Source organism: Oncorhynchus tshawytscha, linkage group LG12 (assembly GCF_018296145.1).
Source record: "Oncorhynchus tshawytscha isolate Ot180627B linkage group LG12, Otsh_v2.0, whole genome shotgun sequence".
In the NCBI taxonomy this organism is placed as follows: domain Eukaryota; kingdom Metazoa; phylum Chordata; class Actinopteri; order Salmoniformes; family Salmonidae; genus Oncorhynchus; species Oncorhynchus tshawytscha.
Genome location: NC_056440.1, coordinates 12,089,866 through 12,102,357, shown reverse-complemented (window position 1 = coordinate 12,102,357; position 12,492 = coordinate 12,089,866). Strand labels below are relative to the sequence as shown.

Here is a 12,492-nt window from a genome sequence, read left to right as displayed (position 1 = left end):
AATCTTGTTCAAGTTGAGGGTCGCATGGATTCCATCCAATATCAGCAGATTCTTGGGAATAATGTTGAAGAATCAGTCACAAAGTTGAAGTTACACCGGGGCTGGATATTTCAACAAGACAACGACCCAAAACACGGCTCAAAATCTACCCGGGCATTTACGCAGAGGAGCAAGTACAATGTTCTGGAATGGCCATCCCAGTCCCCAGATCCTGAATATCATTGAGAATCTGTGGGATGATTTGAAGCGGCTTGTCCATGCTCGGCAACCATCAAACCTAACTGAACTGGAGATGTTTTGTAAGGAGGAATGGTCCAAAATACCTTCATCCAGTATCCAGACACTCATTAGAGGCTATGGGAAGCGTCTAGAGGCAGTTATTTTAGCAAAAGGAGGCTCTACTAAATATTGATGTGATTTTTCTATTGGGGTGCCAAAATGTATGCACCTGTCTAATTTTGTTTTGATGCATATTACACATTTTATGTTAATCCAATAAACCTCATTTCACTACTGAAATATTACTGTGTCCATCAGTTATTTGATAGATGAAAATGAAATTGCTGATCCAAACACCCAATTATTTATAAATGGAAATCATGGAAATTGTCAGGGGTGCCAAAACTTTTTCATACGACTGTATATATTTTATAACTTTACTCGTGTATCATGTAGGCTAACGTAACGTTAAATCAATGAGCCTCCACACAGTCAGTCAGTGCGGGAACGTGAAAATTGCACCCAAGATTGAGCTACAACTGGCTAGGCAGTTGGTAACCTAAATCCTGCCTGATGTTCCTAAAACAAGTGTCTTTCTCATGGCTACCCATGTATTTCCATGGAAAAATAACATTTATTTGGAAAGTAATAAATATATTTTTAAAAGCATTCATGATTTGTGTAAATGTAATATACTAACTATTACTCCTGTTAAAAATATGAAATGGTATTACATTTGGTGAAGAGCACATTATGACTTGTTTAGGACTCAAAACTCAAAATTAAAGACTTGAGGCTTGACATGATACTTGACGGTCTTGACTTGGGACTTGACTCAGACTAGCCTGTCTTGACTTGAGACTTGACTCAGACTAGCCTGTCTTGACTTGGGACTTGACTCAGACTAGCCTGTCTTGACTTGAGACTTGACTCAGACTAGCCTGCCTTGACTTGAGACTTGACTCAGACTAGCCTGTCTTGACTTGGGACTTGACTCAGACTAGCCTGTCTTGACTTGAGACTTGACTCAGACTAGCCTGTCTTGACTTGGGACTTGACTCAGACTAGCCTGTCTTGACTTGAGACTTGACTCAGACTAGCCTGTCTTGACTTGAGACTTGACTCAGACTAGCCTGTCTTGACTTGGGACTTGACACAGACTAGCCTGTCTTGACTTGGGACTTGACTCAGACTAGCCTGTCTTGACTTGAGACTTGACTCAGACTAGCCTGTCTTGACTTGGGACTTGACTCAGACTAGCCTGTCTTGACTTGGGACTTGACTCAGACTAGCCTGTCTTGACTTGAGACTTGACTCAGACTAGCCTGTCTTGACTTGGGACTTGACTCAGACTAGCCTGTCTTGACTTGAGACTTGACTCAGACTAGCCTGTCTTGACTTGGGACTTGACTCAGACTAGCCTGTCTTGACTTGAGACTTGACTCAGACTAGCCTGTCTTGACTTGAGACTTGACTCAGACTAGCCTGTCTTGACTTGGGACTTGACTCAGACTAGCCTGTCTTGACTTGGGACTTGACTCAGACTAGCCTGTCTTGACTTGAGACTTGACTCAGACTAGCCTGTCTTGACTTGGGACTTGACTCAGACTAGCCTGTCTTGACTTGGGACTTGACTCAGACTAGCCTGTCTTGACTTGAGACTTGACTCAGACTAGCCTGTCTTGACTTGAGACTTGACTCAGACTAGCCTGTCTTGACTTGGGACTTGACTCAGACTAGCCTGTCTTGACTTGAGACTTGACTCAGACTAGCCTGTCTTGACTTGGGACTTGACTCAGACTAGCCTGTCTTGACTTGAGACTTGACTCAGACTAGCCTGTCTTGACTTGGGACTTGACTCAGACTAGCCTGTCTTGACTTGAGACTTGACTCAGACTAGCCTGTCTTGACTTGGGACTTGACTCAGACTAGCCTGTCTTGACTTGAGACTTGACTCAGACTAGCCTGTCTTGACTTGGGACTTGACTCAGACTAGCCTGTCTTGACTTGAGACTTGACTCAGACTAGCCTGTCTTGACTTGGGACTTGACTCAGACTAGCCTGTCTTGACTTGAGACTTGACTCAGACTAGCCTGTCTTGACTTGGGACTTGACTCAGACTTGCCTGTCTTGACTTGAGACTTGACTCAGACTAGCCTGTCTTGACTTGAGACTTGACTCAGACTAGCCTGTCTTGACTTGAGACTTGACTCAGACTAGCCTGTCTTGACTTGGGACTTGACTCAGACTAGCCTGTCTTGACTTGAGACTTGACTCAGACTAGCCTGTCTTGACTTGGGACTTGAGTGCTAAGACTTGAGACTTACTTGTGAATTGTAAAACAATGACTTGGTCCCAAATATTTGTCGCTTAACTTTTGAAATGTATCCTTTTAACGGTGCATTAACATAAGCAGTCATGATGTTGTCATCAAACAATCATTTTAAAAGGCTCCAGTTGGCCTGGCAAGCTGCAGATGTTCGTCGACTCTAAAATAATATACAGTGCACTGTGCACCCGTCATTTGAAGAATGGAAAGAGACATCGCCAACAAAACCCTAAGAAGTGTAATGAATGACATCCGGTGATTGTCCTTCTTTGGGCCAACATCTCATTAGACCTGAACTGTGTCCACTATCTGCGCTCCTCTTGGTCGTTTCTGCCTCGCAAAATTTCACTGTTATTGTCAAATCACCCCTCATTTTTATGAGCTCATTCCACACGCTTTCATGTCCATTTGCTCCATTTTCATTAGGGTGACGCGTAATGATAGATAATAGTGTAGTAGCCTACAGTAGTAATTATTGTGATAGGCTCATGTTGAACCAATACGGCATAACCCCACTATTTGTTATTATTTATTAAACCTTTATTTAACTAGGCAAGTCAGTTGAGAACAAATTCTTATTTACAATGATGGCCTACCACGGCCAAACCCGGACGACGCTGGGCCGCCCTATTTTGTCAATACTCTGCTTACTTTCACCCCTGGAAAATAAAGCCACCCTCCCCCAGCGAGAGAGCGAGAGAGCGAGAGAGTGAGAGAGAGCGAGAGAGCGAGAGAGAGCGAGAGAGAGCGAGAGAGCGAGAGAGCGAGAGAGCGAGAGAGCGAGAGAGAGCAAGAGAGCGAGAGAGAGCGAGAGAGTGAGAGCGAGAGCGAGAGAGAGCGAGAGAGCGAGAGAGAGCGAGAGAGAGCGAGAGCGAGAGAGAGCGAGAGAGCGAGAGAGAGCGAGAGAGCGAGAGCGAGAGAGAGCGAGGGAGCGAGAGCGAGAGAGCGAGAAAGCGAGAGAGCGAGAGAGCGAGAGAGAGTCGAGAAAGCGAGAGAGCGAGAGAGAGTCGAGAAAGCGCGAGAGCGAGAGAGCGAGAGAGAGATTTGAATGACGGTAGTATAAAGACTGTATCTATGGCAATGCAACAAATGAAAGTCTACTCACATAGTATCTAAAGGTTTAGCACAGTTTAACCCAAGGGGCTGTGGGATAAGGGAGCCTGGACAGTCTGGCAGGGCTAAAGCTGGGTTACTTTTAGTCCGTCCCCGCTGAACCACTGAACCCATCCTGTTGGGCTATGCTAAAGCCATGACAGGGAAAACCTGTTGATTCTACTAATCTGTCTGTAAATCTCTGACGCCCAGCGGAACAGTGAGAGGAGAGCAGCTGGTATGATCTGGGGCAGTTAGATACAGCATCTGGGCACCAGTCTCTCTACTACGCTCTGTTTACAGACCAGAAACGGGTGGTTATGTGTGACTCAGTTGGTAAGAGAATGGTGCTGGTAATGATAAGTTCCATGGTCAATACAAGCCCCCTAAATGTTAAGGGAATAGACAATATTTTTGGAGGCTGAATCAGAAGCAGTCTGCAGATCAGCAAAGTTGTGATTTAGCCAACTCCATACTCATTTTATGTCATGCTATACAAAAACCTGACAGAGGACATGACTAAATCACAAACTGATCTGCTATCAGGCTTCTGCTACATGCTGACAGTGGCTGAATATTTTTTGATTTATGATATCAAGGACTATCAGCGGTCTTTGGGAATGTGAGGTGAGGCGACGTGACTTTAATTCAGTGCAGGGATGAGTCAGACTGATACAGTTTGCCATTAATTAATTTGGGAGTAAAGACGTAGTTTGATTAGGCAGAGCTGTAATGGACTGATAAAGGACTAGCTGTGAGAAAAGTCTAGCAGACTAGAGAGATGCAGTTGAAGAGACACAGACAGACAGACAGACAGACAGACAGACAGACAGACAGACAGACAGACAGACAGACAGACAGACAGACAGACAGACAGACAGACAGACAGACAGACAGACAGACAGACAGACAGACAGACAGACAGACAGACAGACAGACAGACAGACAGACAGACAGACAGACAGACAGACAGACAGACAGACAGACAGACAGACAGACAGACAGACAGGGAAAGAGGGAGAGATGGAGAGATGGAGAGATGAAGACAGGGAGAGATGGAAAGAGGGAGAGATGGAGAGATGAAGACAGGGAGAGATGGAAAGAGGGAGAGATTAAGACAGGGAGAGATGGAAAGAGGGAGAGAGGGAAAGAGGGAGAGATGGAAAGAGGGAGAGAGGGAAAGAGGGAGAGATGGAAAGAGGGAGAGATTAAGAGAGGGAGAGGTGGAAAGAGGGAGAGAGAGGGAGAGATGAAGACAGGGAGAGATGAAGAGAGGGAGAGATGGAGAGGGAGAGATGGAAAGAGGGAGAGGGAAAGAGGGAGAGATGAAGAGAAGGAGAGAGAGGGAGAGATGAAGAGAGGGAGAGATGGAAAGAGGGAGAGAGGGAAAGAGGGAGAGATGGAAAGAGGGAGAGATGGAAAGAGGGAGAGAGGGAAAGAGGAGGAGATGGAAAGAGGGGGAGATGAAGAGAGGGAGAGATGGAAAGAGTGAGAGATGGAAAGAGGAGAGAGAGGGAGAGGGGGAAAGAGGGAGAGATGGAGAAGGAGAGATGTAGAGTGAAGAATGGAGAGATGGAGAAGGAGAGATGAGAGGGAGAGATGGAGAGGGAGAGGTGGAGAGGAAGAGATGGAGAGGGAGAGATGGAGAGGGAGAGATGGAGAAGGAGAGATGTAGAGTGAAGGATGGAGAGATGGAGAAGGAGAGATGGAGAGGGAGAGATGGAGAGGGAGAGGTGGAGAGGAAGAGATGGAGAGGGAGTGGTGGAGAGGAAGAGATGGAGAGGGAGAGGTGGAGAGGAAGAGATGGAGAGGGAGAGGTGGAGAGGAAGAGATGGAGAGGGAGAGGTGAAGAGATGGAGAGGGAGAGATGGAGAGGGAGAGATGGAGAAGGAGAGATGTAGAATGAAGAATGGAGAGATGGAGAAGGAGAGATGGAGAGGGAGAGATGGAGAGGGAGAGGTGGAGAGGAAGAGATGGAGAGGGAGAGGTGGAGAGGAAGAGATGGAGAGGGAGAGGTGGAGAGGAAGAGATGGAGAGGGAGAGGTGGAGAGGGAGAGATGGAGAGGGAGAGGTGAAGAGATGGAGAGGTGGAGAGGGAGAGATGGAGAGGGAGAGATGGAGAGGGAGAGGTGGAGAGGGAGAGGTGGAGAGGAAGAGATGGAGAGGGAGAGATGGAGAGGGAGAGGTAGAGAGGAAGAGATGGAGAGGGAGAGATGGAGAGGAAGAGATGGAGAAGGAGAGATGTAGAGTGAAGAATAGAGAGATGGAGAAGGAGAGATGGAGAGGGAGAGGTGGAGAGGGAGAAGTGGAGAGGGAGAGATGGAGAGGGAGAGGTAGAGAGGAAGAGATGGAGAGGGAGAGATGGAGAGGGAGAGGTGGAGAGGGAGAGGTAGAGAGGAAGAGATGGAGAGGGAGAGATGGAGAGGGAGAGATGGAGAGGGAGAGGTAGAGAGGAAGAGATGGAGAACGAGAGATGTAGAGTGAAGAATGGAGAGATGAAGAATGAGAGATGGAGAGGGAGAGATGGAGAGGGAGAGGTGGAGAGGGAGAGATGGAGAGGGAGAGGTAGAGAGGAAGAGATGGAGAGGGAGAGATGGAGAGGGAGAGATGGAGAGGGAGAGGGAGAGAGGAAGAGATGGAGAGGGAGAGATGGAGAGGGAGAGGGAGAGAGGAAGAGATGGAGAGGGAGAGAGGGAGAGAGGGAGAGGTGGAGAGGGAGAGATGGAGAGGGAGAGGTGGAGAGGGAGAGATGGAGAGGGAGAGGTAGAGAGGAAGAGATGGAGAGGGAGAGATGGAGAGGGAGAGATGGAGAAGGAGAGATGTAGAGTGAAGAATGGAGAGATAGAGAAGGAGAGATGAGAGGGAGAGATGGAGAGGGAGAGGTGGAGAGGGAGAGGTAGAGAGGAAGAGATGGAGAGGGAGAGATGGAGAGGGAGAGATGGAGAAGGAGAGATGGAGAGTGAAGAATGGAGAGATGGAGAAGGAGAGATGGAGAGGGAGAGATGGAGAGGTGGAGTGGGAGAGATGGAGAGGGAGAGGTAGAGAGGGAGAGATGGAGAGGGAGAGGTGGAGAGGGAGAGATGGAGATGAGAGGGAGAGATGGAGAGGGAGAGGTGGAGAGGAAGAGATGGAGAGGGAGAGGTGGAGAGGAAGAGATGGAGAGGGAGAGTGAGAGATTAACTGAGGTTCAAGGTGACAGAAAAATAAACGCAGGGAGGGAAATAGAAAACAGAGAGATCCAGATGGAGAAACTAAACTAAAGGGAAGTGAGTGACAGACCAGCAGAACATAGAGAGGAGAGGAGACAGAAAAGAGACAGAAAGACAACACTGAGAAAAGGGACAGGGAAACGAACAAACACGATTTGAGAAAATTAACAGCAATTTTTAAAGGAACAGGTTGGCTTTCTTTTATCTAGCTAGGTCTTTTTTATTTGTCTAAATTTGCACTACCAACTCACCTCAGGTTTCCTTTATTAGTGGCATACTTGATGTGGTTGCAGATGTAATTGTACATTCCGTGAGCCGTTGTGCAGTCCCTGGCATCAAATACCTGTTACAAAAACATGTATTTAAAGAATGTTACTCAAATATTTTGAACACTACCACAGTTTTATTGAGAGCAATCTTTCATCCTGAAGTTCTTCGTCATGTCACCACTCATGAAAGAACTCAAATTCAACACATATTTAAGAATCCAAGGACCTCAGTAAAAGCATGTTGTCATTTCTTGTTAACGCTATATGGTCAGGCAAATAAATGAAAGTGGCATCACTCTATTTTCCATTAGAGTGTGATTTGTTTCATCTTAGATATCACTTCTTTCATCCTCAGCCTATATTTGATAGTTTTACTCCTAACCTTTGGGATGTCTGCCCTGCCTCCGTCAGGGTGTATATAGACATAAAAGCCAATAAGTTCTTGAAATAAAATGGGGAATACATCACTCTGCAATGCATTTATTTATTTTCAAAGTTGACCTTTCCTTCTATTCAGTGCTTTACCCGATAGGTGCAAATTAGTCACATGTATTGACACATTACACAGATCATGACGAGAGGCGGGGGGGTGTTATGTACCTCCATTCCAGTGGATTTTAGATGTTTCTTCATAACTGGTGGCATATTAGCTTTAGTTTGGACAAAATCTAATCGAATTGTATTGGTCTCGTACACATATTTTGCAGATGTTATCGCAGGTGTAGCGAAATGATTATGTCCCTAGCTCTAACTGCAGTATACCTTACAATGCAAAACATACATACAAATCTAAACTAAATCAAAAATAATAAAGAAATGAAGAAATATCAGATTGAGCAATATCACAGTACGGAATTTAAATATATAAATATATATTTATTTGGGGAGAACAAGTATTTGATACACTGCAGATTTTGCAGGTTTTCCTACTTACAAAGCATGTAGAGGTCTGTAATTCTTATCATAGGTACACTTCAACTGTGAGAGACGGAATCTCAAACAAAAATCTGGAAAATCACATTGTATGATTTTTTAAGTAATTAATTAGCATTTTATTGCATGACATAAGTATTTGATCACTTACCAACCAGTAAGAATTCCGGCTCTCACAGACCTGTTAGTTTTTCTTTAATAACCCTCCTGTTCTCCACTCATTACCTGTATTAACTGCACCTGTTTTAACTCGTTACCTGTATAAAAGACACCTGTCCACACACTCAATCAAACAGACTCCAACCTCTCCACAATGGCCAAGACCAGGGAGCTGTGTAAGGACATCAGGGATAAAATTGTAGACCTGCACAAGGCTGGGATGGGCTACAGGACAATAGGCAAGCAGCTTGGTGAGAAGGCAACAACAGTTGGCGTAATTATTCGAAAATGGAAGAAGTTCAAGATGACGGTAAATCACCCTCGGTCTGGGGCTCCATGCAAGATCTCACCTCGTGGGGCATCAATGATCATGAGGAAGGTGAGGGATCAGCCCAGAACTACATGGCAGGACCTGGTCAATGACCTGAAGAGAGCTGGGACCACAGTCTCAAAGAAAACCATTAGTAACACACTACGCCGTCATGGATTAAAATCCTGCAGCGCACGCAAGGTCCCCCTGCTCAAGCCAGCGCATGTCCAGGCCCGTCTGAAGTTTGCCAATGACCATATGAATGATCCAGAGGAGGAATGGGAGAAGGTCATGTGGTCTGATGAGACAAAAATAGAGCTTTTTGGTCTAAACTCCACTCGCCGTGTTTGGAGGAAGAAGAAGGATGAGTACAACCCCAAGAACACCATCCCAACCGTGAAGCATGGAGGTGGAAACATCATTCTTTGGGGATGGATGGATGGGGCCATGTTTCGCGAGATCTTGGCCAACAACCTCCTTCCCTCAGTAAGAGTATTGAAGATGGGTCGTGGCTGGGTCTTCCAGCATGACAACGACCCGAAACACACAGCCAGGGCAACTAAGGAGTGGCTCCGTAAGAAGCATCTCAAGGTCCTGGAGTGGCCCAGCCAGTCTCCAGACCTGAACCCAATAGAACATCTTTGGAGGGAGCTGAAAGTCTGTATTGCCCAGCGACAGCCCCGAAACCTGAAGGATCTGGAGAAGGTCTGTCTGGAGGAGTGGGCCAAAATCCCTGCTGCAGTGTGTGCAAACCTGGTCAAGAACTACAGGAAACGTATGATCTCTGTAATTGCAAACAAAGTTTTCTGTACCAAATATTAAGTTCTGCTTTTCTGATGTATCAAATACTTTTGTCATGCAATAAAATGCAAATTAATTACTTAAAAATCATACAATGTGATTTTCTGGATTTTTGCTTTAGATTCCGTCTCTCACAGTTGAAGTGTACCTATGATAAAAATTACAGACCTCTACATGATTTGTAAGTAGGAAAACCTGCAAAATTGGCAGTGTATCAAATACTTGTTCTCCCTACTGTATATACTGCTTACAGTGTTGTTACTGACCTGTAGTTTGGACCACTGGATGCGTCCTACACAGTGTTGTTACTGACCTGTAGTTTGGACCACTGGATACATCCTACACAGTGTTGTTACTGACCTGTAGTTTGGACCACTGGATACATCCTACACAGTGTTGTTACTGACCTGTAGTTTGGACCACTGGATACATCCTACACAGTGTTGTTACTGACCTGTAGTTTGGACCACTGGATACATCCTCCACAGTGTTGTTACTGACCTGTAGTTTGGACCACTGGATACATCCTACACAGTGTTGTTACTGACCTGTAGTTTGGACCACTGGATACACCCTACACAGTGTTGTTACTGACCTGTAGTTTGGACCACTGGATGCGTCCTACACAGTGTTGTTACTGACCTGTAGTTTGGACCACCGGCTGCATCCTACACAGTGTTGTTACTGACCTGTAGTTTGGACCACCGGCTGCATCCTACACAGTGTTGTTACTGACCTGTAGTTTGGACCACTGGATACATCCTACACAGTGTTGTTACTGACCTGTAGTTTGGACCACTGGATACATCCTACACAGTGTTGTTACTGACCTGTAGTTTGGACCACCGGCTGCATCCTACACAGTGTTGTTACTGACCTGTAGTTTGGACCACCGGCTGCATCCTACACAGTGTTGTTACTGACCTGTAGTTTGGACCACTGGATACATCCTACACAGTGTTGTTACTGACCTGTAGTTTGGACCACTGGATACATCCTACACAGTGTTGTTACTGACCTGTAGTTTGGACCACTGGATACATCCTACACAGTGTTGTTACTGACCTGTAGTTTGGACCACTGGATACATCCTACACAGTGTTGTTACTGACCTGTAGTTTGGACCACTGGATACATCCTACACAGTGTTGTTACTGACCTGTAGTTTGGACCACTGGATGTGTCCTACACAGTGTTGTTACTGACCTGTAGTTTGGACCACTGGATGCATCCTACACAGTGTTGTTACTGACCTGTAGTTTGGACCACTGGCTGCATCCTACACAGTGTTGTTACTGACCTGTAGTTTGGACCACTGGATGCGTCCTACACAGTGTTGTTACTGACCTGTAGTTTGGACCACTGGATGCATCCTACACAGTGTTGTTAGTGACCTGTAGTTTGGACCACTGGCTGCATCCTACACAGTGTTGTTACTGACCTGTAGTTTGGACCACTGGATGCGTCCTACACAGTGTTGTTACTGACCTGTAGTTTGGACCACTGGATACATCCTACACAGTGTTGTTACTGACCTGTAGTTTGAACCACTGGATGCATCCTACACAGTGTTGTTACTGACCTGTAATTTGGACCACTGGATGCGTCCTACACAGTGTTGTTACTGACCTGTAGTTTGGACCACCGGCTGCATCCTACACAGTGTTGTTACTAACCTGTAGTTTGGACCACTGGATGCATCCTACACAGTGTTGTTACTGACCTGTAGTTTGGACCACTGGATACATCTTACACAGTGTTGTTACTGACCTGTAGTTTGGACCACTGGATACATCCTACACAGTGTTGTTACTGACCTGTAGTTTGGACCACTGGATACATCCTACACAGTGTTGTTACTGACCTGTAGTTTGGACCACCGGCTGCATCCTAAACAGTGTTGTTACTGACCTGTAGTTTGGACCACTGGATACATCCTACACAGTGTTGTTACTGACCTGTAGTTTGGACCACTGGATACATCCTACACAGTGTTGTTACTGACCTGTAGTTTGGACCACTGGATACATCCTACACAGTGTTGTTACTGACCTGTAGTTTGGACCACTGGATACATCCTACACAGTGTGTTACTGACCTGTAGTTTGGACCACTGGATACATCCTACACAGTGTTGTTACTGACCTGTAGTTTGGACCACTGGATACATCCTACACAGTGTTGTTACTGACCTGTAGTTTGGACCACTGGATACATCCTACAAAGTGTTGTTACTGACCTGTAGTTTAGACCACTGGATACGTCCTACACAGTGTTGTTACTGACCTGTAGTTTGGACCACTGGCTGCATCCTACACAGTGTTGTTACTGACCTGTAGTTTGGACCACTGGATGCATCCTACACAGTGTTGTTACTGACCTGTAGTTTGGACCACTGGATACATCTTACACAGTGTTGTTACTGACCTGTAGTTTGGACCACTGGATCCATCCTACACAGTGTTGTTACTGACCTGTAGTTTGGACCACTGGCTGCATCCTACACAGTGTTGTTACTGACCTGTAGTTTGGACCACTGGATACGTCCTACACAGTGTTGTTACTGACCTGTAGTTTGGACCACTGGATGCATCCTACACAGTGTTGTTAGTGACCTGTAGTTTGGACCACCGGCTGCATCCTACACAGTGTTGTTACTGACCTGTAGTTTGGACCACTGGATGCGTCCTACACAGTGTTGTTACTGACCTGTAGTTTGGACCACTGGATACATCCTACACAGTGTTGTTACTGACCTGTAGTTTGGACCACCGGCTGCATCCTACACAGTGTTGTTACTGACCTGTAGTTTGGACCACCGGCTGCATCCTACACAGTGTTGTTACTGACCTGTAGTTTGGACCACTGGATGCGTCCTACACAGTGTTGTTACTGACCTGTAGTTTGGACCACTGGATGCGTCCTACACAGCGGGAAGCGTTCCTCCAGGCGTGTTTGGCTCCGTAGATCAGCTCTGTGTCCTTCAGCTGGTACGTTCCAGAACCCTCTATCTCCTTAGTCGCCTCCTCGAGCCGGTCATGGTGGGCCTTCGAGCCAAACCTGTTACAGTATACACAGGCAGGAGGACAGAGCCGGGGGTAACATAAGGGTCATGTCAGAACAATTGCATTTAGAGTCCATTTTGCATCAAAAACATTCTCTAAACCTCTT

At 46.1% G+C, this 12,492-nt stretch overlaps 1 protein-coding gene across 1 annotated transcript in view; it reads right to left on the bottom strand.

Annotated features, from left to right (window-relative positions):
• LOC112262564 (nitric oxide synthase, brain-like) overlaps window positions 1-12,492 on the bottom strand; it is a 103,233-nt gene that overhangs the window by 46,388 nt on the left and 44,353 nt on the right. Inside the window, 2 exon segments of the mRNA XM_042331342.1 lie at window positions 7,101-7,192; window positions 12,219-12,381. Of these exon segments, the coding sequence (XP_042187276.1) occupies window positions 7,101-7,192; window positions 12,219-12,381 (255 nt within the window).